We start from the raw sequence: 25,410 nt of genomic DNA on the forward strand, positions 1-25,410 counted from the left end.
CATGGAAATTCAAATTATATTGAGACATTGAGGTCATTGATTGGAGAGGTCCAAAGCCAAAGTCAGAGCACGGCATTGAAGGTCTTGGGTGATACGGAACGATTCGGGAGGCGGAGAGCTCCGAAGTTCTCAGAGAGATTCACTGGGAGAGGTAGCAAGCGATTCTATCCAGTTTTCGTTACGCGCTTGAGCAAATTTCAAGTTCGGATGCTAACTCACTCTCAATTCGACACTGCAACACAAAAGGTGCAGACAGATTGATCGCCTCCATAATCAAATGGATGTTGAATAACAAATTGGAAATCTGAAGTTCTTATCTTTTTATCGGAGGGGTAGCTGTTGTATATAATCATAATCCTATAATAATAATAGTCGTATTTTAATTGTAGTTAGATCATCTCATTTTCCCATTTCAAAGAAATTCAAGTAAGGTTGCAGAGATGGCATTAAACTATATGATGTAAGTTTTATAGGTATCTCATTCAGCAGGAGCCGCATCTTATAGATATATATGTACATTCGTTTTGAAATGAGCTATCTAAGGGAGGTCCCGTTTTTCGCGATATTGAAGTATCCGCATTAGTTGGTACCTACTACCTACTCTTTAGCACCTTCCAATATTAGAAAGAACCTTAAAATTACAGCGTAGTTTTGTTGAGTGTAGGCAACCTTGAGTTAGCGCCATTAATTATGCCCAGCTTTCAGCGGGTATTTCAATTACTCATCCCGCAGTCGTACAATTCTCAGCCTCGTTGCTCCCCCAAAATGGGTTTCCCTGCACTCCATCCTCGTTGATCTCAAGTGAGATCTAGTGCGCATGAGGAAGTTTCGCTCTTTTTGAAAAATTATTGAGAAATCCGCCTTTGATTTACGGGCGTGGATGCGAGGACAAGAGGTCGGGAGGAGTAGCGCGGCTCCCAAACTGGTTTGCCAACTTACAGAAGCGGGCAAAAACCATTCGCTGGAAATCCAGAATAGCCAACAGCCCCGGCAAACAACTTGGAAAAGGTACAATGGCACAACCTGCTGCAACTGCTGCTCCGGATCGCCGTGCGATCGCCGTGGAATCCCATTGGTCTTATCAGCACAACAGGGTTATCGAAGTTCAGTTTCCATAAATACAGCGTTATACTTTATTATTATTTTTCACAAATGCATCTACTCGGAAATGGAATTTGGTTCATTTTAAACGCTCACGGGCGTGGGATACTCCACGTGACCTATGAACAGAACTGAGGTGGGTGTGCGGACGGCGAAGACGAATGGGTGGTTGGCGACGAACTCCGTGGGCTTGGGAGGCAGCGAAAGGGGTACGAACTTGGCATCTGGGAAAGAGATTGGGAGATAATTAGTCACAGGATTGGGGGTGTTGATGGTCTTCAGATCTTACAGGAAGCTGCCGAGGCCTCTGTGCCCGCCTCGCCCACATTGATGTAGGCCTTCTGCAGGATCTTGCTCACGCGCACCGGATGATCCAGCAACTTGGTCACCTGCGAGTTGGGCGTGAACATCTGGTGGACTCCCAGGTCTTTTAGCGGCTGGGTCATGTCCTGCTCGAACTCGAACTGGAACTTGGGCAGGCGCACAGCGACCGGCTGGCGGCGCAGACGGTGGGCAACGTAGTTGAGATCGAACTCCGGCCGGGACAGCTGCTGCAGCATTTTGGCCAGTCCGGTGGTCTGATTGGGCAGCAGGATCAGCATGCTGGTGGCGCTGTCCTTGTATGCCAGTTCCAAGGCGGTGGCGCCCAGCTCGGGCAGCTCGGCCAGGCCGTACACATCGTCATTGTACATCATGGCCACTTTGGAAATTCTGCCGTTGGAGTGCTGGAAGTCGGAGGGTGATGTGTCCATGGTGGCGAATTCGTGCTCCCAGCGACCCTTGAAGTACACTGCATTCACGAGAAGCGCCTGAGTCTGTGGGTCAACGTCGGCCGGTGTGACCAGCTCCCGGATCTTGTTCCGCGTCTGGTCCATCACCCAGGCGTTGATCCTGGCCGCCGTGTCTTTGCCGTTCTGCATGTCGACGGCCTCCGTGCCGGCGCTGAAATAGAACTTTGCGTACTCATCGTAGCTGGGGTTGACGCCACCCAGCTCCCGGTTGTAGTAGACCTTGGTTGCCAGGGTCAGATCGGCGCCCTCCAAATGCATCTTGTACTTTATCACGCTCTCGAAGTCCTGGGCCACGGCCATGGCGTTCTTGCTGAACTCTCCGGCCTTCTTCAGTTCCCGGTACGTCTTCCCGTCCGAGGCGCCGTAGACCAATGCCATCAGGGCGTGGACGGAGAAGGGCGAGAACACCACGTTCTGCTGACTCTGCGACTTAATGATCTCCTTGAAGAGCTCGGAGCTGAAGCGGTCCATGTAGCTGAAGACGGGCGGCGGCCGAGTGGGCGGCGGAGTGACCGGCTCACTTTTGGTGAGGTCCACCGCCACCACATCGCTTATGGCTTCCTGATTGTTCTGATTGTTCCACCGGTTTTCGGGATACATCCGGGAACGGAGGCCCAGCTCCGGTCTGGGGTTAAGTTGTTGTTGTTGTTGTTGCTGCTGCCGCTGCTGCTGCTGTAGCTGCAGTTGTTGTTGCCGTTGCCATGCGGTGAGCTCCTGGGCGAAGGTCTGAGTCGCCAGAAGGTGGACGGTTAGCAGGAGAAGGATCGCTGTAGGAATATGAAAACATTATAGCTTTTCGCGGGCGACTCTTGGCTGGGTTTTCCACAACTCACAGACTTTGCTCGCCATGTCTCTTATCTGTTAGTTCTAGCTGAAAACCTTCTAAATGAATTTTATTCTTCCGATCCGCCGATCAGCTCGTTTTCAGCTGCGCAACAAAACTGATCTTTGCAAAACCGATCTCCAGCAGCAGAGCAGATCCGAGCTATACGGCGATTGGAAGAGAGAACCGGTCTAGAACCATATCTGCTATGCTAAGGAGAAGCGTTCGATTATCAAATCGAATCGAGAGTTCTGTGGAAGTGACTCTCCTGACTCTCTCTTCTCGAATGGGAAAAGCCCAGCTACGATTTCAATTACACAGAGGAAAACACACAATATGTAATATGCACTTAGTATATGTCGAAGCTTTTCCCTGCACCTTTCCCTGGCATCTTGGCCTACGATTCGCGTGGGTTGCTATTCTAGCCGCCACTGGAAGGCTAAGGATGTGACTCACCGCTGGGGATTCGGTGAAGGAAACCTGTTTAGTTTCCCGTCTATTTATAGATCCACTATCTCGGGCGCTGCATCTACTCATAACTCCTGCATTTCCTGCTGACATTTCCATGCTGCCGTCCATTAAATAACTTTTCCATTTTACATAACCGACCCATAAACACGGCGAGAACTAATTAAGTATTCCCCGGTGGCCGGAGAGAGCCCCCGATCTCCCGGATAAGACCCCACAGCCTCGGATTCCCTGCATGTCTAATTATGTAAAGCCGCACACGAAATGCATTTCATATCAGCACTTTTCCCCCATCCCCAACCGATTCTTCCCCAATCTTGCCTGGTTTACGGTGACCCAATTGCAGGCGGCCGAATGTGTAAACATAATTTACTCCAATTAGAGTGTGGTGCCACGCCCCTCCTCCACCGCCGCCCGACAGCCCACTGGAAAGTGGGGCACGACGGAGTGCATCGCTGATATGAGTGCGACTACGAGTGCCGGGCCAGAATGCAATCGATGAGTGGAGGAGGAGTGTTTGGGAAGCAGTCTGGTTGATTGCCCTGCACCAGGTGGGCTCAGCTCGGCTCATTCCGCTTCCATTCAGCTCTGCCGCGTGTGTTTGTTCCGGCTGATATGACGTCTAGTGTTTTGCCCGATCAAACAAAGGCTGGCCTCCGACTTATCGCAGGGTTACGGAGGTGTCTCCACCCTCCACTCCGAATTGATCTAGCCGTTTAAGTGGCTCCGATCGGAGCATCCAGGTGCATTTAGGGGAATTTCCCCAGAAACACTTACGGTTGTCGACTGGCGAGCTTTATCATAACTTACACAATTATAATCAATACAGAATTCAGTGACGCTGCCTGCATAAATTATAGTAAGTAATACTTGAATTGTATGTATGTGGTGTTCACTAGCTTAGAACTAATCATTTCACCATTCATTTTGAAATTTATTAGATGAGATTCCATAGACTAGGAATTACCATGAAAGAGCTTTAAGTTATGTATTTCAAGAGTATATTAAATCTTTGCTTCATATGTGTTTATCTGCGCACATTACAAGTATAAATAACATTTTCATTAAGTAATCTTTTGAGTCAGTCTTTGTTTTTGGCTTACTCCTCTTCATTTAGATACTTTTCATTACACTTACAAACAGATCATCGTGCCTCCGTAACTATTCCATCCAATTTGCTTCAATTACCTGGCCAATTACCCAGACACCCCCGCACCACGGACCGTGAACCGCAGGTGGTGACAACAACCGCATGGAAATATTGCAAGTTGTCACCGGGGCGATGCCTCAATTAGTGGCAACATGTTGCTGGTGCACCACGACCGCAGGAGCAGCTCGCCGCCGACTTTGGTTGCGAGTCATTAATTGGGGAGCCGCCGGAGAGTCAGGTGGTCATCAGAGGAGGGTGGGGATATGCCAGGGGATGCAGTGCAGCGGAGGTGGCAAACGAGGAGCGATTGCTGTCCGTGGGCGGCTTACACCGAAATCGCATTAAATTGCGCGTTGGCCGCACGATTTGTCCGATTTGCATATAATTATGGCGAATAAATCATAAGGCTGCCGCGTGGCCATCACAATATTTACACATGCAATTTGCATCCGAGTTGCTCTGCATCTGGCAGCATGTTGCTAACGAGCTGAGCGAAAGGCCAAGAATCGGCATCCGGGGCAGCAACAATTAAAGCGACATAAAGGAAACTTGTAATTTCCATGTGGCCTAATCATAGTCGGCATTCTTTCTTCTGGCATCGCCTTTCCCTTCCTCCTGCAGCACAGCTCGTGCATTTAGCAGCGTTTATAGAAATTGCCAGCCCACAAACTCCCCCTTCCTTGTTTATAGCTGCGATGCACTCGGAGAAACTCTCTTTACCAATTCATCGCAAATAGTAAATCTACTAAACATGTGTCGATATGTATATCTGCTGATTTAGCAAAAGTTGTTTATATATTTCTTCTACAGATAAATGTCTCAAGGTGTAGCTTGTTTTCAGAGCCAACTTGTTTCGAAGTTACTCGGCCCTCAAATCGTATTACATCCAAAGGATCTGTAGTTCCATTAAGCAATATCTCAGTACAGTACTTTTCTCTCCACCTCTGAAGAATGGACATCCGTGGCTGAAGTTGTTTAGGGGCGGGGTAATCGCAGTTTAAATTTGTACTTCGTGATGCAATCATTCTGAATGTCAGAGAGACCAGTGCCGGTTCTGCTGCTCCTTCACTCTCCACTCGTATGTTAGGCGCCATAATGGGCTAACACACACACACACACCAACCCACGCCCACACCCACACTATCGCAGAAAGTTGAGGTCAGCAGCCGGCAGTTGGTTTTGGCCATTGTTCGAACTCCTTTTTTGGGTTGGGCCTGCACTCTGCGTGTTCTCTATTGATCTAAATTTGCTGCTTGCGAATTTGTGGCTCCTTTTCGGCGGATTTTGTGACCGCTTATCGCTGGCATTCCGCTGGCCCTGGAATCGGGCATTTGCATTCGATGCCGTCTATTTGCAGGCCAATTGCTGTAATTTCCTTATATATTTAAGCCCGGCTAATGAGCCAAAATCTTTGGCTGCCCGATCTTAGCTGGCGGCCCATGGTCCGCCGTTAAAATTGTAATCAGTTAACGCTTAATTGGGGTCGCACCACGCCCCTTTTTGGCTGGGCTTGCAATGGGAAGACAATGGGGATTGGGAATCAGAAACACAGATCTGCCGGAAGAACCGCTAAGCTAACTGCTAGTACCAGCCAACCACTGTGGCATTTTGTTTAATTCGATGTTTTTACTACTTGACTTGCCAATACATCAGCGGCAGCTGAAGAAAACGAGCGGAACCCTTTCATTAGAGGAAAACTAAAGCGAACATCGCCAACGAGACAATAATGATGAATTGCGGTATTATCGCACGGCCATACGCCGAGGAGAGGGCCAGAACCACATAGGAAACGGGAAACTGGAGCACTTGCGCACGAACAGGGCCAGGCCAATAAAGCCAGAAAGCCAGAAAGCCAGAAAGTCAGAAAGCCAGAATGTCAGGGAATCGGACCGAGCCTGGCCCGGACCCAAAGCAAATATGTAATTGGCCGGGCCGCCAGACACGAAGGTGCGCTGGTATCACGTACTCCTTGGCATCGCAGAGTCAAGCTCAAAATGCATCGACACGATGATTTATTTGCATTGCAAAGCCCAAGAATAGTACACGGTGCGAAAAGGGGGCCAGCTGGGGCTTGACTAGCTCTCCATTTCGCAGGTAGTTAAATATAATTACATTTTGCCTATGGAAGGTACAGGGTAAAGTTTATTAGACTAACTGAAATCGAACCAAAAATTTGTATCTCAGAATAAGTGGAGTATTTTTTTCGGATTGAGATTGCATTATGGCAAATTTTGTAAAATAGTTTTCTAACTATAACTTGTTCTCAGTGTTGGTGGAGAGAGGGAAATCCAACACGTAGTCCCGGCCAATTTTGCGAACAACTTAATTGAATTGGGCTGTGGGGTGGTGCCGGCGTCCAACGCCTCGTATACGCAATGCCAGCTCGTTCCTCGCCGTTCGCCGTTCTCATTTGCATTTCGCATTCTGCACGCACAGCCAGCCGTCCCATAGATCGACCTTAGATGAATAAAGAACTCCTACTTAACTCCCTTGGAATAATCAGACACACCCAGCCCTCCTTCACCTTTAGCATTTCGCCAGAGACCCCAGCTATTCAGCTATTCATTCCCGTTTCGCAATTAAAGTTGGACTTGTGGAGTGCACCGAGTGCACCGAATGCAACGCCCAGCGCCAAAGCCTCGCCGGCGGATCCACCCAAGACAATTGCATTTGACATTTAGGCAGCTGGCAAGCCAGAAAGCCAGAAAGCCAGCAAGCCAGCGGAGAAACCAATTTCAAAGCGTCAGGGACTTGAGCCTTGAGACTTGGGTCTCAGCGCCGATTCGCTTTTGTTTCTGCTCGCTGGCTGCCATAATCCAGCCGAGACTCGATCGCTCTCCGCCTCTGGAGCCGCACCTTTGTCGGCCTGTCAAACTGGAAAACTGGCCAAGAGCACTCGCCCAGCAGTTTTGACAATTTACCACCAACTCGGTCTCGCAATCAAACTCGCCTTCGAAGTTGAGGCCCAAGCCAAAGTCGGATTCCGATTCCGATTCGGATTCGGATTCGTATTCGCATTCGGACGTCTGACCATTTGTATAATTGGCATCTCTAATTTTTTGCTGGAATCCCCAGCCATTGACTTATTATGGAGCTGCTAGATAGCCGCAAGTTGGTAGCTGCTGGCTGGAAAATTCGCGATCGGCGAGCGGTTCTTGCGGCGTGAGTAATCGGAAAGCGGAGCGCGTTGCATAAATACCGAAAAGGTGGAAGCGGGGGGCATGGGAAATGGGAGAAATAGGAAAAAATAGGAAAAACTGTGCGCCATAATGAAACTGGTTTGTGGTTTTGGGCCGCTCTAAGAATTACACGCACACACAGGCGGCCAGCCGTAATACCTACTATAGCGATCAGCGTGAGCCAGTGTGTTGCCATAATGCCTGTCATAAATTCTCCAAATTACCCAACATGTCGCACTTCGTTGCCGGCCAGAGCCAATGTCGAGGGGCTCTTGGCCAAGAGCTGGCTGGACTGATTGCAAATTGTGTGACAGCGGGGTCCGCTCCACGTAAATTGAATTTATGTACTTGCCCTCCGTCCGCAGTTAGCCGCAGGATTAATTGTTTGAACCAACTGGGCTTTTGTCTCAGTGCATTCGTCAGTCGGAGCAGCGCTCTCTGGCTGCTGCTCCATCGCCAACTTGACAATCGAAATTGATTTCATAACATGATCTCCAATTGACGGCAATTGGTGGCCCCGACTTCTTGCGGTCAGTGCACTCCGATCGAATCATCTGGGATCTGGATAGGAATGGGGATCGCGATCCGGATGGGGGAATCTTCACGGACGGATCTCAAATCGAGCTGGTTCCGCATTCCGCTGCTTGGGGCAATCAAAACTTTGATTTGTGTCGGGTTTTCATGATGCGCTTATGTGCTATGCATTTGGATCATTAATATCACATAAATAATTCCTTATGGCCATTACCCACAGTCGTTAATAGTAATACGAGTTTATGCTTCAAACTCAGGAGTGGAAGAGCTAACAAGATAGAATGCTACAGTCCATTTGATTGACTATCAGATACCCATTACCCAGCTAGTGGGAGTGCGAGACAGGAACATCAAGATTTTTCGGACAATAAAGTAGTAGTCAAATCATAATACGTTTATATGGACAGACAGACGGAGATGGATAGATAGACAAGGCTGGTGACATACAATGTATCCAATGTATCTGAGTTTGCATTCTATTTTAGATACTCAGTTTGTTTCACTGCAATTTTCCGTGGCAGTCTTATCAATAAAGTGGACATATCTGAATACAGTCATAGTAATTGCCGATAATCACAACATAGGCATACAGGATTCCCCTTGATTAAAGACCAAGATTATGAGGGAAAGTTCATATGATTTATCAGGGCATATACCCTATTCCAGGGAAATCATTTCTTTGTTTCCAGCTTCTCACTGTTCAAAAGAATACTATCGCACTTCCGACTGTGGCAAGAAAACAAGGCTAATTGCAAATGTCGAAGTTCGTTGTTTGCTGATCTATTAGCAATGGGTTGGGTGCATGTGTGAGTGCCAGAGTTCCAAAGTTTTTATGGGTGTGCTTTACTTACCGCAGAGCGCGACGAACTCGTTGTAAATGGTTTCTAAACTCAACTTTATGGCCAACATTTTGTAAACTTTATTTCCCTTTGTCCACTCCGACGGACGGAAGGCACTTGAAGTTTTCGACCAAGTTGTCGGTGGCGTTCAGGTTGTTGCTAATGTTGTTTGGGATTTTATTGCTGGTAGGTAGCTCAAGTTCCTCACTTTGAGTTGTTGTCAAGGCCCACGCGCCTTCAAAAGCGGCGGCCGAAGGTCTCTTTGCATTCTGTTACCGTTTCTCGGTCTTTAGCCATCACTCGATTAAAGGTATGGATATATGTGCACAGATACAAGCATATCCCCTGGATTTATCCCACTGAATTCGTGCGCATTACGCACATTTGCGTAACAGATTCAAGTGCGCGATATGGAGGGTCTCGAGTGCGAGGCGAACTCATCGGGAGCGAGCAAAATGAAACAACGAGGCGATGGCGATGGCGATGGCGATGGAGTCATGGAACTGTTTTCGAAAACCCTAGCCAAGCCGCTGGCTTCGTTGTACTTGGCAGCATTACGCAGCAATACAAGTTTTCAAGTTTTCAAGTGCCCACGGAAAATGAAACACGAACTCCATAACTCTGAAAGCGAGATGTTTTCTGTTTCGTATTTGATTTGATTTGATGTTGGCGCGTAATGAGTTAGCAGAAGTTTTTTGGGCTGGGGCCGGCAAACCAGTTTCTCTTCCCCCCGGCGGCGAATAATTTTTTCCAATTTAAGAATTAACTGTGCTTTGATTAATACTCGATTATTCCCAGCACTGCATGCGTCCGTCCATTATAGAAGTTCCTCCGTCGGCTGCTCTCCTCTAATGTGTTAAATGGGGCTGGACAGTGGTGGAAGTGATGGAAGGTCCAGGATGACTGCAGCAAATTGCAGGAGTTTTTGTGTAATTTATGAGCACTTTTATCAGCTAATTGGCCTAATTACGCCGCAGTTTGCTCTGAGGACAGCACAAATAGCAGCCAGGTCGCCCGGAGAAGCTGGCAATTCACACTTCCGCGATTGGTCCACAGTTTGCTGATGCTGCTGCGCCTGGCCAACTTGCAGCAGCAACATCAACGGCAAACAACAAAGGCAGGCGGCTTCGACAGTCGACAGTTTGGGATTCGAGAGTCAAGAGTCGCCGTTGCAAGTCGCAAGTTGGCAGTTGCTAGTCGCCGGGCTCAAGAATCGAGTGCAGGGAATGGCACCCAAAGTCAGCTTGGCCTGCAGTGTGTCTGCTGCCAACATCGTGACTAATTACATGCGACATAAAATGAAAGAAACGGCCCAAAGTTCGCTGGGCGCCGGAGGGGGCCTGGGGATCTAAGCATCCAGGTCGTATACGTAATTGAAGAAAAAGTATCTGGAAATTGCCAAACAACAGCAACGGCTGCAGCAGAAGGAGCCGTAATTGGCTGGAAAGGCAGCAGTTGCAGTTGCAGTTGCCGTGGCATCCACATCGGTGGCACTGTACGGAGTACAGTAACTTGACAATTCAATAAAACCTGGCCTCCGCTGACAATCGCAGCTGACAAGTCTAATAATCAGCTTTGTGCCGCCATCGTTGTGTAATTTGAGCAATGTCAAAACCCAAGCCCGCTAATTGAAAGTCGCCTTCCGTTCTTTTTTGGGAGGTTCGTTAAATCTGCATCTGCTGCATTGCTGGATACCGATTATTTACGAGTATTTCAAGAGCTGGCCACGGAAAACGGCAACTGCTGCTCGGGTTCTGGTTTCTGGTTGCTGCATTCTGGATTCTGGACACTGGATTCTAGCTCGAACGCCCACAGCATGCCATCGCCATCTGCTGAAGTTGCATTTTCAGTTGCCACACGAAAATAGCGCAAAGTAGTGCATCAATAAACAATAACAATGCTTTGCTGATGCGGCTGCTGCTGGTGCTGCTGCTGTGTTGCAAGGAAAACAGGAAAGCCGAGCAGAAGTAGATCTGGTGGCTGGCCACATGTGCGGATGTTGCAACTGCAGCCGCTGGCGAGCAGCAGCCTGTCAATAAAAAACAGAAAACAGATAGGCCGTGAGGAAAATGGAGGAAAACCGAAAAGCATGCTGAAAGCAAAGTGCGGCGGTGGAAAAACATGTGCAAGCTGCAAGTTGCAGTTGCAGCCCGCGGTTAAGTGAAAGAAATCGCTGCCAATAGCGGAAATATTAGCGTTTACCGCCCGATCAGCGGCCAGATCTCAAGGGGTGGGTGCGGGCTGGAAAACTCAAAGGAAAGCCCCTTGGCCCGAAAAGACAATGTGTTTATTATTGCATTTGGCCGCGGGCAATTGGGACAGGGGTACGGATAGATTGGCAGGGGTGCGGAACAATGGCGCTGAAATCATGCAGAATATGGAAAGTACTTTCGAGTAGAGCGATGTCGACGTATCTGGCTAATTTATTTATTAAACTTGATTTTCTCGTTTCCCGCTCTCGAATCTGTAACAAGATCAGCGCGATAAGATTCGAATCGCAATCAAATAAATGGTTGGCGTGTTTTCGTGTTGTAGAACTGAAATCATTACGGTGTAGCCAACATTTTAATATGAAATGTAAGCGATTTGATCACTTAATTAATTCATATACTAAAGTATGTATGTATTGAATCCCCATTGATAGCCTGGTATAAACTGCTGCAACAGAAACACTCCATCTGCTAGAGTTCAACTTCCAACACCAATGGCATTTCATAGTTCCCTACTCCTCCTGCTTCAGTTCCAAACTTCATTCTGTGCCTCGGGGCGATCCGGAACTCCAGTGCCTGAAGTGTGCTCGATTACATGTCACCCCAAACAGGGCAAATCAATGCCATCCTGGGCCTAATCCAATTGTCGCTGAAAGGGCCGAAGCACAGCGATATTTGGAAAACTGGAAGGCAACATCAAATGCCTTGACATGGCAGCGAAACAACAGCAAGAAGATGAGAAGGCAGAGTCAAACCGATTGTGTTAAATCAAATGAAGCATAATTTTGACTCAATTTACTTGTGTGTGTGTGTGAGTGGGACTGCAGGCGGTTTTCCCAGTTAACTCATCCAGTCCCAGTGGATCGCTTAGCCTGTCATTCCATCACCGAGTCCACCCACTCCCGCAATCTCAGAGGGTTGCTCTAGTCTGCCGACTTTGATGGGAGCGGACAGGACAGGACAGACAGGACGGGCGATTGCCTCGGGTACATCATATTTCTATTAATGACTTGCATATTTATGATTCCAAATCCGGAACTCGTACACCCCATCCCTTTCTCCTTTCCCCTTCCCCAGGTTAGAGACCCAACCCATTCCGAATGGCCTGTGGGCTGTGTTCCGTTCCGAAGTCGAAATGAGTGCAAATAAGCTGATTTTAATAATAAACAAACACGAGCACAAACACAAATAGGCATCAAATGTACTCGTAATCTATTTGAGTTTTGGTCTTGGCCGCCGGCGATGACTGAGTCTATATGGATACTCGCCGAGGCATATATACTCGTACTCGTATTCTTAGTACACCGCCTCAAGAATAGAACGTTTAACTGGAACTTACACATGGCTTCCCATTTCGAAATGCTCGCTTTCATTTGCGTTCGCAGCTACTTTGATGTGGTTCCCTGGCCACGGATTTCGTCAACATGTGGCTCCGGCCAACCGGGCGTGGAAGTCTTTAAATAAACAACAACATGACTGGCTCTAGGAAGTTGCCAAACAATATGCTCCACATTTGCATATGCTCGTCCGCACTTTCAAGTGCTCCCTCTTTTTTGGCAACGGGAGTAACGACCCAAGATCGGCTTACTCTTACTCCCCAAACAGCAAAAAAGTGGAGTAGTTACCGCCAAGTGCTTGGAGCTCACTCTCTCTGCTCGGTTTTATGACCGCTTCTGTGTGGCCTCATCAACTCCACCGGGTTCCCACCACTTGAGTTTCAGACAGGGCCTACTGCGAGGAAGACACAACAATGGCCATATCAAAGTCACTGCGACAACTAATAGCGCTCCATAATGAAGTGTTAAGAAATATCAGACAACCCGCTAATGAAATACTCAACTGAACAGTTTCACCCGGACCAGGAACCATAAAGTGACTACAAGTACGAGACGAAATTGTAATTGAGCTGGTTCCTATGGCCCTGATTTCGGGCCTACAATTCATTGGCCTTTTTGATAATGATGGGAAACAAGAGTGGTATTGTCGTTTCACAGATTGAACTTCTCGATGAGTTGGCTCTGTGCACTTTTGAAAATACGTTGTCAAAATGTGTCAATCGAAATGTTAGGTGCAATATTAACAAAGTAAACTTATTTAAATTAACTATTTTATATATGAATTTATCACATGTGAGAAACAAATTTAATTTGCCCCCACATCCGATCGATTTGTAGTGCAGCAATCCAAAAGTTAAAGTTGCAACGGCACAAAGCACGGCCAAATTTGGTTAGCCACCCCGAAAATAGTCACAGCCCGTAGTCCGTAGTCCGTAGACCTGTCTAGCAAATGGAATTAGGAAATCTTTTCGCCAAATCCAACAAATCATGTTAAAGCCGACCCAGCGGACTGTGGGTGTGTGTGTCTAGTTGGGGAGAACGCCGGCGGGCAGAATGTTTACACCGCTCTCGGTTTTGCTGTTTTCCAAACTGTGCGGTCTGTCTGAAGTGGAGGTGGGCGGAAAAGGGGCGGTGGTGCAGCAAGGGTTGCGTGGGCGTATTGCGACATTATCGAGGGTGGAAAGACCCATCGAAGGCCGCCAGACGGCCAGGGCATAAAGTTTATATAATTATTTTTATGCCGACTCTCATAACTGAAGTGGAGCGTGTGTGGGTAGACTGAGAAAAATTCTTACATCCCTTTGCATTACTTCGACTATCAAATTAAAGATCTTAAAATGAGTCACGATTGCAACATGTCTTTTCCCATTGTAAAAGCTCATTTTTGTGAAAGAATAGTTTGAATATATTATTTGCATTTGGTTCATTTTAATCAGCGGCTTATCAGTGAATCATATGTTTAAAATATTGTGAACGAATTTGAGCAAATATTTCTCGCGGTGTGTCCTTGTCTCCTGGGGATGTGTCAGCCCTTTTCTCTTGACTGAACCTTTCGACTTGCTAACTATGTGAGTTATGCAATGAATAAAATTAAATTACACAAATGTCATTGGCTGTGATGTTGCTGATGCGAGAGCTGCTCCCAGCAACATGTTGCTAATGACAGCCAGGACTCACACTCGCAACCCCGGCAGATGCATTTTAATTAAAATCCTGAAGGAGGGCTCGCTTTAATCTAAAGTCCTGTATCCAGAACGGAAATTGTGTGCGGCTGTTGAAGTGTCGGTTGTTATTGCTCCACCGCCACCCACGACGATCCACCCACTCCGCCGGCGGGTGTCCATGTACGTTTGTTGTCCTGTCTGCAGGGTTGATTTGGCAAACGACGCAATTTGTTGTTGTTTGCGACATGGCAGCATGGTGGGTCAGTGGGTGTCGAGTCCCGCGGAGAGTGGGATGTTTGCACATTAAATACCGTAGCGCAGCCCAGCGAGCTTTCACTTTTCCTGCACGGGCAGAGGGAGAAATGTTTAAACAAATATGTTGTCATTGGCAATGAAAAGTACGCAAAGAACGCCATGCTCTTGCAGAGTTTATACACTAGGCTGAAGGATGAAGAAATTATTATATGCTAAAGAAGAAAGTGGATTGAAGGTATCTTTAGCAAGAATATGGATTACTAATTCTAAAGAAATAGAGCAAAATGACATCTTAAATATCCATTTATTTGCTAGTAATTCCAATTCAATTGCTTTTCCTATTTTTAAAACACCTTTATCTAGGCACATGAGCAATAAAAAAAACAACATCTTTAGCTTTACAGTAGCTTGTGAGTGACTTCATTTCATTTCTCCCTGTGCATTTATGCATCCTGTTCCCTGGGGCCTCGTAAGTGTTGCCAAGTTGATTGCTTTGGCCTGCATTTTGCGTGGGGGACAGCCTAGAAAGTACAGTTGCCTCCGGCCAACTCTTTCGTTATTCGAATGCTTAATTACTGGCGAAAGCTCTTCTTCTCCAACTGAACGGGAAAGGATGTCTGTCTGTGTGTCCTGTTCGGAGAATGAGCGGCATATGAAATCATAAAATTTAACGATCGCCAGAGTGTCTGGCTGGTGCTGCCCACGGGGGTGGCTTTTGGGTGACCAGCTACCACCCAACCACCTCCCATCCACCACCCCTACAACCCAACTAGCTCAGCTGCTCGGCACGTGTTCAAATTACCGTGAAGACGCTTAGGGGTGAATTCTCCAGTGCAGCGACAATAGCAGCAACAACAGCCGGCAGCCAAACGACATTCAAATTGAGTGAGTGAATTAAAAAACCTGGCAATCAGCAGAGGTCCTGGCGAGAGAGCGAGAGAGAGAGCCTGAGAATCCAGCTTGAGAGAGCCTCTGTTCCTCTCAGCGAAGTGCGTTTGTAGCAAAATATGAGCATACGTTCGAGCGCTCGCTTCCTTCCGTCCTTTGTTCCTTTTTTGGGGTATTTTCCCTTCTCTTCGCTTCGAGTTTCCTTTTCGCGTGTGTGTGTGTGAGCGGCAAGAGCGCTGGGTGAGAGTGTGTGTGAGAGGTCACGGGGATCGTGGCTGCCAGACATTTACGGTTATAAGTTTCAACTGAGCACAGTGGTTCGAATACTATTTTATTAGATTAGAAATTTTTAAAGAGAAGCAGTACTGCTGGTATAAATGTAGATCGCATCATGCTCATTGATTACATACTTACGCTTCTTTCCCTCTTTCGCAAAAGCTCTGAATAGGGTTTTACTTAGAATTCAGGTTCTATCAAAGAGATTATTTCCGTTGGAGGGATTAATCAACAATCTATTAGAACAAGGCATAATCTAGTGTGCATAATAATCCATCGGTGGATTATTTGTTATCCTCACTTGCGATGCCTTGCACCACAGTTTAAAAACGTTTTTCGAACTTTAAGCCCACTCTCTGGAGCACTTTTCCCGTGCTCACACCGACTCAACCCCCTTTTGCACACCTCGCTACATAATTTCAACAATATGCGAGTATTGAACGTGCAACACCACCTCCCCTCACCACATGCACCACCACAATCTAGGAAAACGAAATCAGACATAAAAACATTACATTGCAAACCCTTATTTTGCTCACACACTAAAAAGAGGAGGAAAGGCGGGCGATTCGAAGGCGAAACAGCCGAAACTGAAACTGAAACTGAAGCGGAGAAATCGCAGGACTCAAGGACGCGGGGTGCACACGGGGCGAGTTCTCTGCCATCGACAAGGGATGCAAAAGCGAGTGCCAGATATTAACCCTCCGGTGGATGTGTGTGTGTGAGTGTGCGGCAGAGGTGTGTGTGAAAGTGGCGCAGTATTGGTGAGCCTTTGTGCGATGTGTTTGGGTTTTCGCCGTGCTTGTCAATCCCGTCGTGCCAAAACAAACGCAACGAACATTTTCGCCGATTAGAAGCAAGAACCATCCGTGAGTGCAACGCGAGCGGACGGATCCGCCGATTCCTCGTGTATTCGGACTTATCCCGCTGCTGATAAGTCGCCGCGATTGCGACAGTTAGCTATAATTATTCATTAATTGGAATCGGTGTCGAGGAGCTATCGCTAGTTCCCGGAATCTGTGCCAACGAAATAGAATACCACTCGAGTTTTCTTCAATCTCTTCGCCGGTCGACTTTGTTATTGTTTGCCGCTGCTTCTTCCTCTTTTTTTGGGGGGAATAGTTCTTTGTGTTTGTGCCCGTGTGTGTGAGAGCCTGCCAGAGTGTGCGTGCGTATCTGTGTCTGTGAGTCAGCGCAAATGGCAATGCGCATCTTTGTTTACCCGCAAAACCCAGGGCTCTCATCGCGGAGAAGTGCCAGTGAAAGCGGCGCCAAAATCTTAGTCTAGTGCTTTTCTTCTGCCTTTCCGGCCGAAACAATGAACGATTCGACCGATAATTTGCATGCCGACTGCGACGGTCGAGTCAGCAACAACAACAATGGTAGCAGCAACACCAACGACGGGCCCAACAACGACGGCGACTCCGACGAGGAGGTCATCGAGGGCATGGCGCTGCTGGAGGGCAACTACCAAGTGCTGCGCCAGTGGGTGCCGCCCGCCCCCAACTATTGGGATGCGCCCCCCAAGGCCATCATCAAGTCCGCCGAAGTCAGGTAAACAAGCGAATGAGTCCAAGCAGCGATATGCTGCGTGCTGCATGCTCTATGCTGCATGCAACACTGCGGCAGCAACATCGCGACACCAGCAACATGCTTATGCAATTAAGAGTGCAATTGGCAACGCTACATTTGGCGATTGCCTTCAATAAGTTTTAATTAAGTGCTTCGGGTTTGATTTGACAGCGCATTCCATTTGCTGCTCACAAATTGCACAGCAATTAACTCGAATCAACTCTTTTCAAGTCTGGGTTCGAGTTTGAGTCTGCACTGAGCGAAAAACGTGATGAATTTGGCCTTGAATTCAGTACATGTGGAGGGCTCACAAGTATATTGTGAAGCTAGTTAAATATTTACATACTTTCCCGATGCAAAATAAATTTTTTTATTTCCTTTAATATCGATTCAAGCTTGGACACTAAAATTATTTCAGTGCCATAACTCCTAATTTACATTGCATTATAGGAATGCATTTTTACGATAATCGAGAATTTATCGAGAGAACCAAGATTTGAAAATGACATAAGCGATTTTTGTGTGGAACTCAGTAGACTTTTTTGCAGTGGCATCGATCTCAAGACTCGCTTGCACCAGCGGACCGCTCTAGCGGTCCAAGGCGGCGGCAGCACTTGTCGCCACGGCACTATTCAATAAAAGTGCAGTTATTTGTAACGCACTTTTATGGCCACACATGCGATGCGAACCCGCACGATTGGATCGTTTTGGACCGGGCGGGGCGGTTCCAACCGCCTGAGCCAACAAGTCCCGTGCGCGGCCTATGGAAATCTCAATGGATTTGGCCTCGGCGCTTGACAAACAATTTTCGCGTCCTAACCACTGCAATTCATTCAATAAAAATTTGATTTTTATGGGCGTCATCAAATGCGGCGAGCAACATTTGCATGTCGATCAGAAACTAACCGAATGCATATAAATTAGTTTTAGTACCTTGAATACCCTGGTTTTTTCATTGTCAGGGGAGTATTAGCCTACCGAACCGCATGCAGTTGAATCAAATGTATTTTTTACCCAGTTTTTTTGGTTCGGTTGCTGCTTAACGCAGATCAACTTTTTCTTGTCTGTCCAAATTTAGAATTCTTAATTGATGATGGAAAAAATGTCCTCATTAAAGTGTAATATATGAGTACCATGATGAATTGCTTTAAGATTCAATATTATTAGTTTGCTCTATACAATGTTGGCTTGAGCTAAAACATTACCACTGCGAAGTATTTATAATCGAAAGCGATAATAAGGTCGGATAGGAAACAACTTCTATTCAAATATATTTAGCTTTTAAAAAGTTAAGATAAAGCTAGACGATGTTCAGCAATAATTTATGATATCTCTTTAACAAAGCTATTATTTTTTTCTTTAGGGCGACCAGAAACTCTATTTATTTGTTTTACAGCGGATTCCTTGAGCTTGCTTACACGAAAGTTTTTGCATTGATAGCGCACAAGCAGATTGTCCGGACTTATTTGTCTGACAATCCGCCTGCCTCGCGATCTCTGTCCGTATGTCCATCCGTCCATCCGTCCGTTCGACTGTCCGTCCGCCTGTCCGTCTGCGCGCCTGTCCGTCCAACTTCACTCAACGAGCGCCACAGTTGGCGTCTGGGTCTCGAGTTGCTGCTGTTGTCTCACTGTCAACACCAAGAGGTATGCAACATGCGGCAGCGCGGAAGGAGGAGCAGTGGGATCGTGGGGGCAAGAGTGCCTCCGTCGCAGTCGTTGACAACTGCAGCATGAGTCTGCGGAATTGAGTTGCTGTTGCTGTTGCAGCTCGCTGTTTATTGTTTGCTGCCTGTTGCTGGCTGGCTGGCTGGTAAATAATAAATGCGTTGCTCGGGAGAATGCGAGATGGGAAATCAAAATGCAAACGCTGCCAGATTTTTTGCTGGATCCACTTGAGGCGGCAGCAACAATGTCCCCCGTTTCGGCATGGCTTCGTTTTGTTTTCCTCCGCCGGGCCGTTAAGTGCAAATGCAGCAGTAGAACAAGCGGCAGCAGCAGCGGCAGCACGGCATTGTTGCAAGTACGAGTATCTTTTGCACGTTCTCAATATGCATTTCTGAATTACAATATGTTGATTGCATTTCGCCGGCACGTAGACGGAACACATGCACTCCAGGGCTTCCAGCCGCCATAATAATGATGAGTATTGAAATTGCCAACAATGCAGTGCATTTCCGCAGCTCCAGCCCCCCAACCCACTGCCTTTTCCACTATCAGTCCCTACTCGGCTTCCTTTTCTGCGGTCTGGTGGCCTTTGTTCTTGCCAGGATCCCTCCCTTAGCGGTTCGGGCCAAATTACTTTATACTCCTGTACGGTTCGTTGCCAGGGTAATTGATATGGCTTTGTTTCGCTCGGCTGTTTCTGTGTTTCGCCCTTTTGTTGAGCGGAAAGTTTGTTTCTGGGATGGAAAGCCGCCAGCCGAGAAACCTCATTTCGCTATTTCCTCCCGAAGGCGGGGTAAGACGTGGTAAATCCCTGAACACAACATTCAACATACCACCCCCGACCACGAAAAGCTCCTGCCGACCTCCTGGCAAACCGCAGATGACATAATTAATGAGCCTTTGAACCGTCCATAAATACGGAATAGTTCATATTCAGTTGTTGTTTAAGTTGCACATGACCTGTGTATAAATCAATTTACTATTTCTCCTCTTCTCGTTTCAGGTAAGTTGATATACGACAGCCAGGCGACTCCTTTCTCTTTGTTGGCCGTGCCAGTCACAATGGCAACATCAACATCAACAACAACTTCCAGCAACTTTTTGAATTGTGTGAAGGCGGCACGTCAATGTCATTGGGACTTAAGGTAAATGGCGAGGGAAATTCAAATTCGAACTCCAGAAAGCCGGGCCAACTGTTTGGGCGAAAATTACGATGACTTGTCACACGAGCCGCGTTTTTCTATTAACTTTTTCGGTGGAACTATTCGGTGGGGATTGTTAGCAAATTAGCACAACAGAAAGGCTCATAAATTGCAATTTATTTGGAAATAACTATAACTTTGGATTTTTACCTGTGCAATTTTCAAAACTAGTATGGTACATGACCCAATGCCAATGAATTTAAAGCTCCATATTTATATAAACAGAGGCTAGGCTAAAACTAGGGTGCTTCAAATCAGGATGGACTAAGCGTGTTCTGTCAAAAAAACCTTATATATTTAAATACACAGCTGTATCATACATTAACCCGAGCGCATCGAATCAAAAAAACATCAAAAATGAGGCCCACGCAGCACTCCGTCATAAACTCCTTGGGGAAGAAGATTTCAAACCAAACCATCATCGATTCGCACTCCAACAAACATAACTTCATGGATATGGATCAAGAGGAAAAGCAGCCGGAGCATATGTTCATGGCCACCCAGACCGTGGAGGACATTCTTAATGAGGTCCTGTGCATGCAGAACTTCCAGCAAAAGCAGTCGGACAGCGACCTAGATCAGTTCTGCCACTCGGAGAGGTCCAGGCATCGGAAGCCGGGCGATGATTTGGACATGGACCCGCGACTGCGCAGCTGGAACCGCGTGCTGCAGGAGCGTAGGCGACTGCAGGATCGGATCGCGCGGCAGACGGGTAAGCGGGCCGAGGACGTGCTCTTCAACCGCTCGGCGACCATAGACGAGGCCAACAAGCGGATGATCCTGCGCGTCCTTGACACCGCAGACCGGTCGCGACCTCTTGCTCGCCTCAAGGACAATGTGACCTTGAACTCGCTGAAGCCGCGCTGTGATCCCCATCTCTGCCGCGAGATTAAGGAGCTGTACGCCGCGAAGCCGCAGTTGCAGGAGGTGGAGTTCGTCGGCCTACCGCAGGTCACCCAAAAGGAGCTGGCTGCCACCCGCCTGCATTCCAACGAGATCGAGAGCCAGTGGCAGCGCTCCCAGGTCTTGGGCGAACGACTTGAGGACAAGAAGCACTCTATTCGACAGGTGCTCGACTTTGCGCCCGATATTAATGGGCTGCAGGTCACGCCGACACTTGTGGGCTCGTCCACTAAGAATCTGCCGATCATCAAAATCGACGAAACTTCCCTGTCTATTATCTCCGGGAACTCCACTCCGGTAGAGGAGGAGGATTCGGAGTCCGATCTGCTGTCCATAGAGGGGGAGGTGAGCGACAGCTTTCAGGAGGCGGTACTCGAGGATATCACAAAGGGAATTGTCGAGAGTCAGGACCTGGATGACGTGAAGGACATACAAGGTCTGATGATCAACGGGGTGCTCCTTGATTACCGCAATCCTGTCGGCGCCATAAGCAAGAGCATCAATATGCTGCTGCAATGTGAACCATATGAGCGCGTGGTGAAGGTACTCCTGGACATTCAGGTAAACTGGGGTTCAGCTTCATTGGGTTATTATCTTGTGCCTTTTCTGTTGGGACATTAGTAAATATAAGTACGAGGACATACTTGCTAACACAACGACTTTCTGTAGAATCTAAGTCCGAAGCTGGTGCATGTCTATTGGCTTAACAAGAACCGCTTGCGATCCGACCGGCTGCCCTTGAACTCCGAGATGGTCTTCGACCGCAGCGAGTTCATCCTGGAGCCACAGGGTCGCCGCATCATCCGTGTGATGTTCCAGCCGAAAAAGGTGGGCCTCTTCACGCAGCGATGGCACGTGAACTTCCAAAAATCGCCCTTCTGTGGCACCCGCCGCCTGGACGTCGTTCTCCAGGGTCAGTGCACCATGCCCGTTCCGTTCCAGAGACGTCTCGAGGGTCACCGACAGGTGCCCCTAAACAAACAGCAAGAATTGCAGGCCCAGGGCCTTCTCCAAATGCAGGCCAGCCTGGCTCCCATTATCGAGAACCCGCGACCATTGTGTCCTTACCAAAGACACCTTGACGAGCGCGAGGTCTTTAATGCCCAGAACTTCTCTTATCGATGCCAGCGATACGAGGATCTGGAGGCGCTCAAGGACTTATATCAACTGGCCAAGAAGCCACGCGATAGACCCTGGGACTTAAGTATTGAGACCCTGCGTCACTTTATTGGCAAGCAGGAGAGTCGCTTCCTGCGCGAGAATCTGCACAACAAACTGGTTGCTCTGCTCCAGCCGATGAAGTGCAACAGGTGCTCAGCTTATCCCTTACTGGAACACAATACGGAGCGGGATAGATCCCGCTTCATCTACGTGCGTGGCACTATCGCCAGCAAAATCGACGAATGGGAGGCAATGGTTTTTGGACTGGATGAACAGTTCTTTAAGCTGGAGCTCCTCCACTATCTAGGCGAGAATTCTTCTCTTCCGGCCGCCGCAGAACTAGGTCAGAAGAACCGCCAGCAGGGTCCAGATGAAAACGAAGAAATGCAGATCGTGGAGAAAGTCTCGAAGAGAGTGAAGGCGAGCAAGTACCTCAAGGACTCCCTCTACATGCACACCTACAGTCTGCTCTGTGATGCTGCCGAGGACATAGTCTCCGTCATCGAGAGCACCGCTGATTAGCATTCACACCACTGATATACCCTTTCCCAGTTTTGGTCATATTTTTTTTAAGTGGCAACACCCAAATGAAATAAAAAAACATTTATAATAGATATGGGTCTTCATTTTTATCACTGGACTTACATGTTTACCGATTTTACGATTATTAAAATCGCAATCCATTCATATAGCTAGCTTGGAATTAAGCCTTTTCACTTCGAGTCAGTATCGAGTCAATATATATTTAATAATTGTTTAAGTTAACTCGAACCCCAAACTCGAACCACGTTACAAAAAGGAGGGCATGGAAGATATCAACCTCAAAACCAACGGGTCGGATACCTTTTCGAAATTTACACTGGCCAACATGGTATCGCTGCCATCCTCTTTGACCGAACCGACGACCCGTTCGACTGCGCAGGCGCAGCTGAATGCCGAGTCTCCCATGGGCAAGTACACGGAGCGCATGGTGGAGGACATTCTGACCGAGATTTTCAAGGAGCGACGCGGGGACATTCCAGAGACCTCATCCTCTTGTCACGCGGCCGATATTCCGTGGCCAATTAAGGAGCGGGAACCGCACGTGGACAAACGGCTGCGATACTGGAAGGAGGTACTTCACCAGCGCAAGTTGATGCAAGAACGAGTCCAGCGGGAAACGGGCAAGCTGGCCAGTGAGGTGCTCTTCAACCGCCGCTCCACACTGGACAACCGCGACGGGCAGATGGTGAAGCGCGTGCTGGACTACGCGGACCGCATGAAGTGCGAGCGACTGATGAGCGCACCACTTTCCAAGCTGGGCGACCAATTGGATCCATGCACCTGCCAGGTAGTTCCTGGACTGCAGGCCACGACACCGAAAGCGGAAAAGGTGGGCTACAAGGATGTAGAGATCGTTGGCATGCCAGAGGTCTGCAAAACGGAGATCTTGGGCAAGGAGGCCATGGAGCAGAACCCACCACCAGGCTGGCTGCAATCGGAGTTCCTGGACCAACGACTGGATCAAAACTTTGTAGACATCCAAAACGTTGTGGAGTTCTTTCCAGATGTGGATGCCCTGCAGGTGAAGGGTACTGCTCTCAACAAGATCAATCGATTACCGAAGCCGTTCCTAGTGGATGTGGATTCCATGCACACGGTGACCAAAAGTGAAAGCTCGCCGATCTGCACCGAGGAGTGCATCTGCGAGTCTTGTGGCGAAACGGAGGAGAAATCGTCAGAAACTCCCCCTCCCATTCCGGATGTGGGACTACGGGTTAATGGTGTGGATTACATTCCGTGCGAGGGAGATGGCGGAGGAATTAAGGACTGCTATGAAATCGTCGCCCGGTTCACATGCGATCCGTTTCAGCGTCGCCTCAAGCACGTTCTACAGCTGACCAACATTGGCACACAGTCGCTCTCCTTCTCCTGGAAACAGAGCACCTACTACTACAACCGGGGATCTCTGTTGCTGGCCCAGGACAACGAGTTTCACTTCGACCTGGAGGGTTTCAGACTGTCGCACGGTGAGACTCGGAATGTAGCGGTTCTCTACCAGCCACGAAAAGTGGCAATGGCGGTGGAGTTGTGGCTGCTTCAGGTGGAGCCGCGAATCTTCTGCGGCCGACAGGAGTCGCTACTACTCCGCCTTTACGGACGTTGCACTCCGCCAGCTGACTACATGGCCAAACTACTGGAGTGCCAATGCGTCTGCATCTGCAAGTCGGATGCAGTGGAAATGGATAAATTGACCACCCATTTGGGGGCTCTGGCTCCCATGGTGGTGCCTCCACCGACGTGCTGCCCCTATGAGCGGCCTCTGGACGATCGGGAGGCGTTTAACGCCCTAAATCCGGGCTACATTTGTGCCCGCTTCGATGACCTGGAGGTGCTTCGTGCGTTCCACCGGCGCTTAAAGAAGCCGCGGGAGCCGCTCTGGGATATGCGCCTATCAACCATCAAGGACTACATAATGCGGATTAACGGATTGGTGGAGCGTGAAGCGATCTTTTCCGAATTTAACCAACTTCTCGCTCCTTTGCTAGGTGGCGGATTCTCACTGAATGCCTCTTCCCAGCAGGATGTTCAAAAGCAACGGTCGCGGTTCATATATGTGCGTGGTGTGATCTGCAATGGCATCGCTGAGTGGGAGGACCTAATGTTCAATGTGGAAGATTCTTTTTTCAAGCCAGAGCTTCAGCGGTACTACCAAAGCTTGTTGGGAGAGTCCGAGGAAGGCGATGAAGAAGAACCGGAGGAGCCAAAGCCAATGACGCCCATCGACATGGAGAAACTATTGGAAATTTTGGGCGAGACTGAGTTGGACGAGAAGAAGATCCGGACGGCGGTCATCCGCAAACTGTATCGGTCCAAATATTTCCGGGATGCGCTCTACATCCAAACCTACTCACATCTGTGCAACATGTCCGAGGACATTGTGTCCGTTATAGAGAGTACAGAAATAGTACCGACCTAGGAAAAACTATTACCCTCACTCTGTTTTAAGATGATCTTGCACAAATCAATGGTTTTCACAATACATTAAGTACATATGAAAAGTTAAGAAGGAAGCGATTCAGACCTTATAGTGTTTGTATTTTAGTGTATTCCTGATCCGAATCTCTGGACAAGTTCATCGTGGCATGTCTCTTTGTCCGTCCGGCTTTCCGACCAGCTGTCCGTTTGTGTAAAGGATTTCTCTTCTGTTTGTATTATAGAGTTCCATTGTAAGCTCACATGCCATCTATTTTTAGGCCAACTAAATTAGCAAAAACGCTGTACTATTTTAATCAATAAACAATTACAAACCAATCTTTAACTGAGTACCGCTTATCGACCGCTTATACCCAAAAGCAATCAGTACTCTTTATCACACTGGTATAATTATACACAAACTGAAGCTTCGTA

At 48.0% G+C, this 25,410-nt stretch overlaps 4 protein-coding genes across 5 annotated transcripts in view; 3 read left to right on the plus strand and 1 right to left on the minus strand.

Annotated features, from left to right (window-relative positions):
* LOC6733345 (protein prickle) overlaps positions 1 to 25,410 on the plus strand; it is a 60,083-nt gene that overhangs the window by 4,677 nt on the left and 29,996 nt on the right. Inside the window, exon 1 of one of the 2 annotated variants that reach the window (XM_039292362.2) lies at positions 16,252 to 17,069. The exons of the other annotated variant lie outside the window; for it this stretch is intronic. Within the exon in view, the coding sequence (XP_039148296.1) occupies positions 16,834 to 17,069 (236 nt within the window). The 5' untranslated portion in view covers positions 16,252 to 16,833. Of the gene's footprint in view, positions 1 to 16,251; positions 17,070 to 25,410 lie in introns of those variants that run through there. 2 annotated transcript variants of the gene reach the window in all.
* Positions 1,105 to 2,875, minus strand: LOC6733337 (antichymotrypsin-2). The gene is made up of 3 exons (XM_016167372.3): positions 2,726 to 2,875; positions 1,391 to 2,659; positions 1,105 to 1,325 (listed from the first exon to the last, which is right to left on the minus strand). The coding sequence occupies exons 1-3, from the start codon at positions 2,739 to 2,741 to the stop codon at positions 1,186 to 1,188; spliced, it is 1,425 nt and encodes a 474-aa protein (XP_016026248.1). The 5' UTR covers positions 2,742 to 2,875; the 3' UTR covers positions 1,105 to 1,185.
* LOC6733339 lies at positions 20,182 to 22,833 on the plus strand. The gene is made up of 2 exons (XM_002080360.4): positions 20,182 to 21,420; positions 21,529 to 22,833. Exons 1-2 carry the CDS (start codon positions 20,314 to 20,316, stop codon positions 22,540 to 22,542), a joined length of 2,121 nt encoding a protein of 706 aa, XP_002080396.1. The 5' UTR covers positions 20,182 to 20,313; the 3' UTR covers positions 22,543 to 22,833.
* LOC6733340 lies at positions 22,826 to 25,314 on the plus strand. The gene has a single exon (XM_002080361.4). The coding sequence runs from the start codon at positions 22,826 to 22,828 to the stop codon at positions 24,977 to 24,979; it is 2,154 nt and encodes a 717-aa protein (XP_002080397.2). The 3' UTR covers positions 24,980 to 25,314.

Source organism: Drosophila simulans, chromosome 2R (assembly GCF_016746395.2).
Source record: "Drosophila simulans strain w501 chromosome 2R, Prin_Dsim_3.1, whole genome shotgun sequence".
NCBI lineage: Eukaryota > Metazoa > Arthropoda > Insecta > Diptera > Drosophilidae > Drosophila > Drosophila simulans.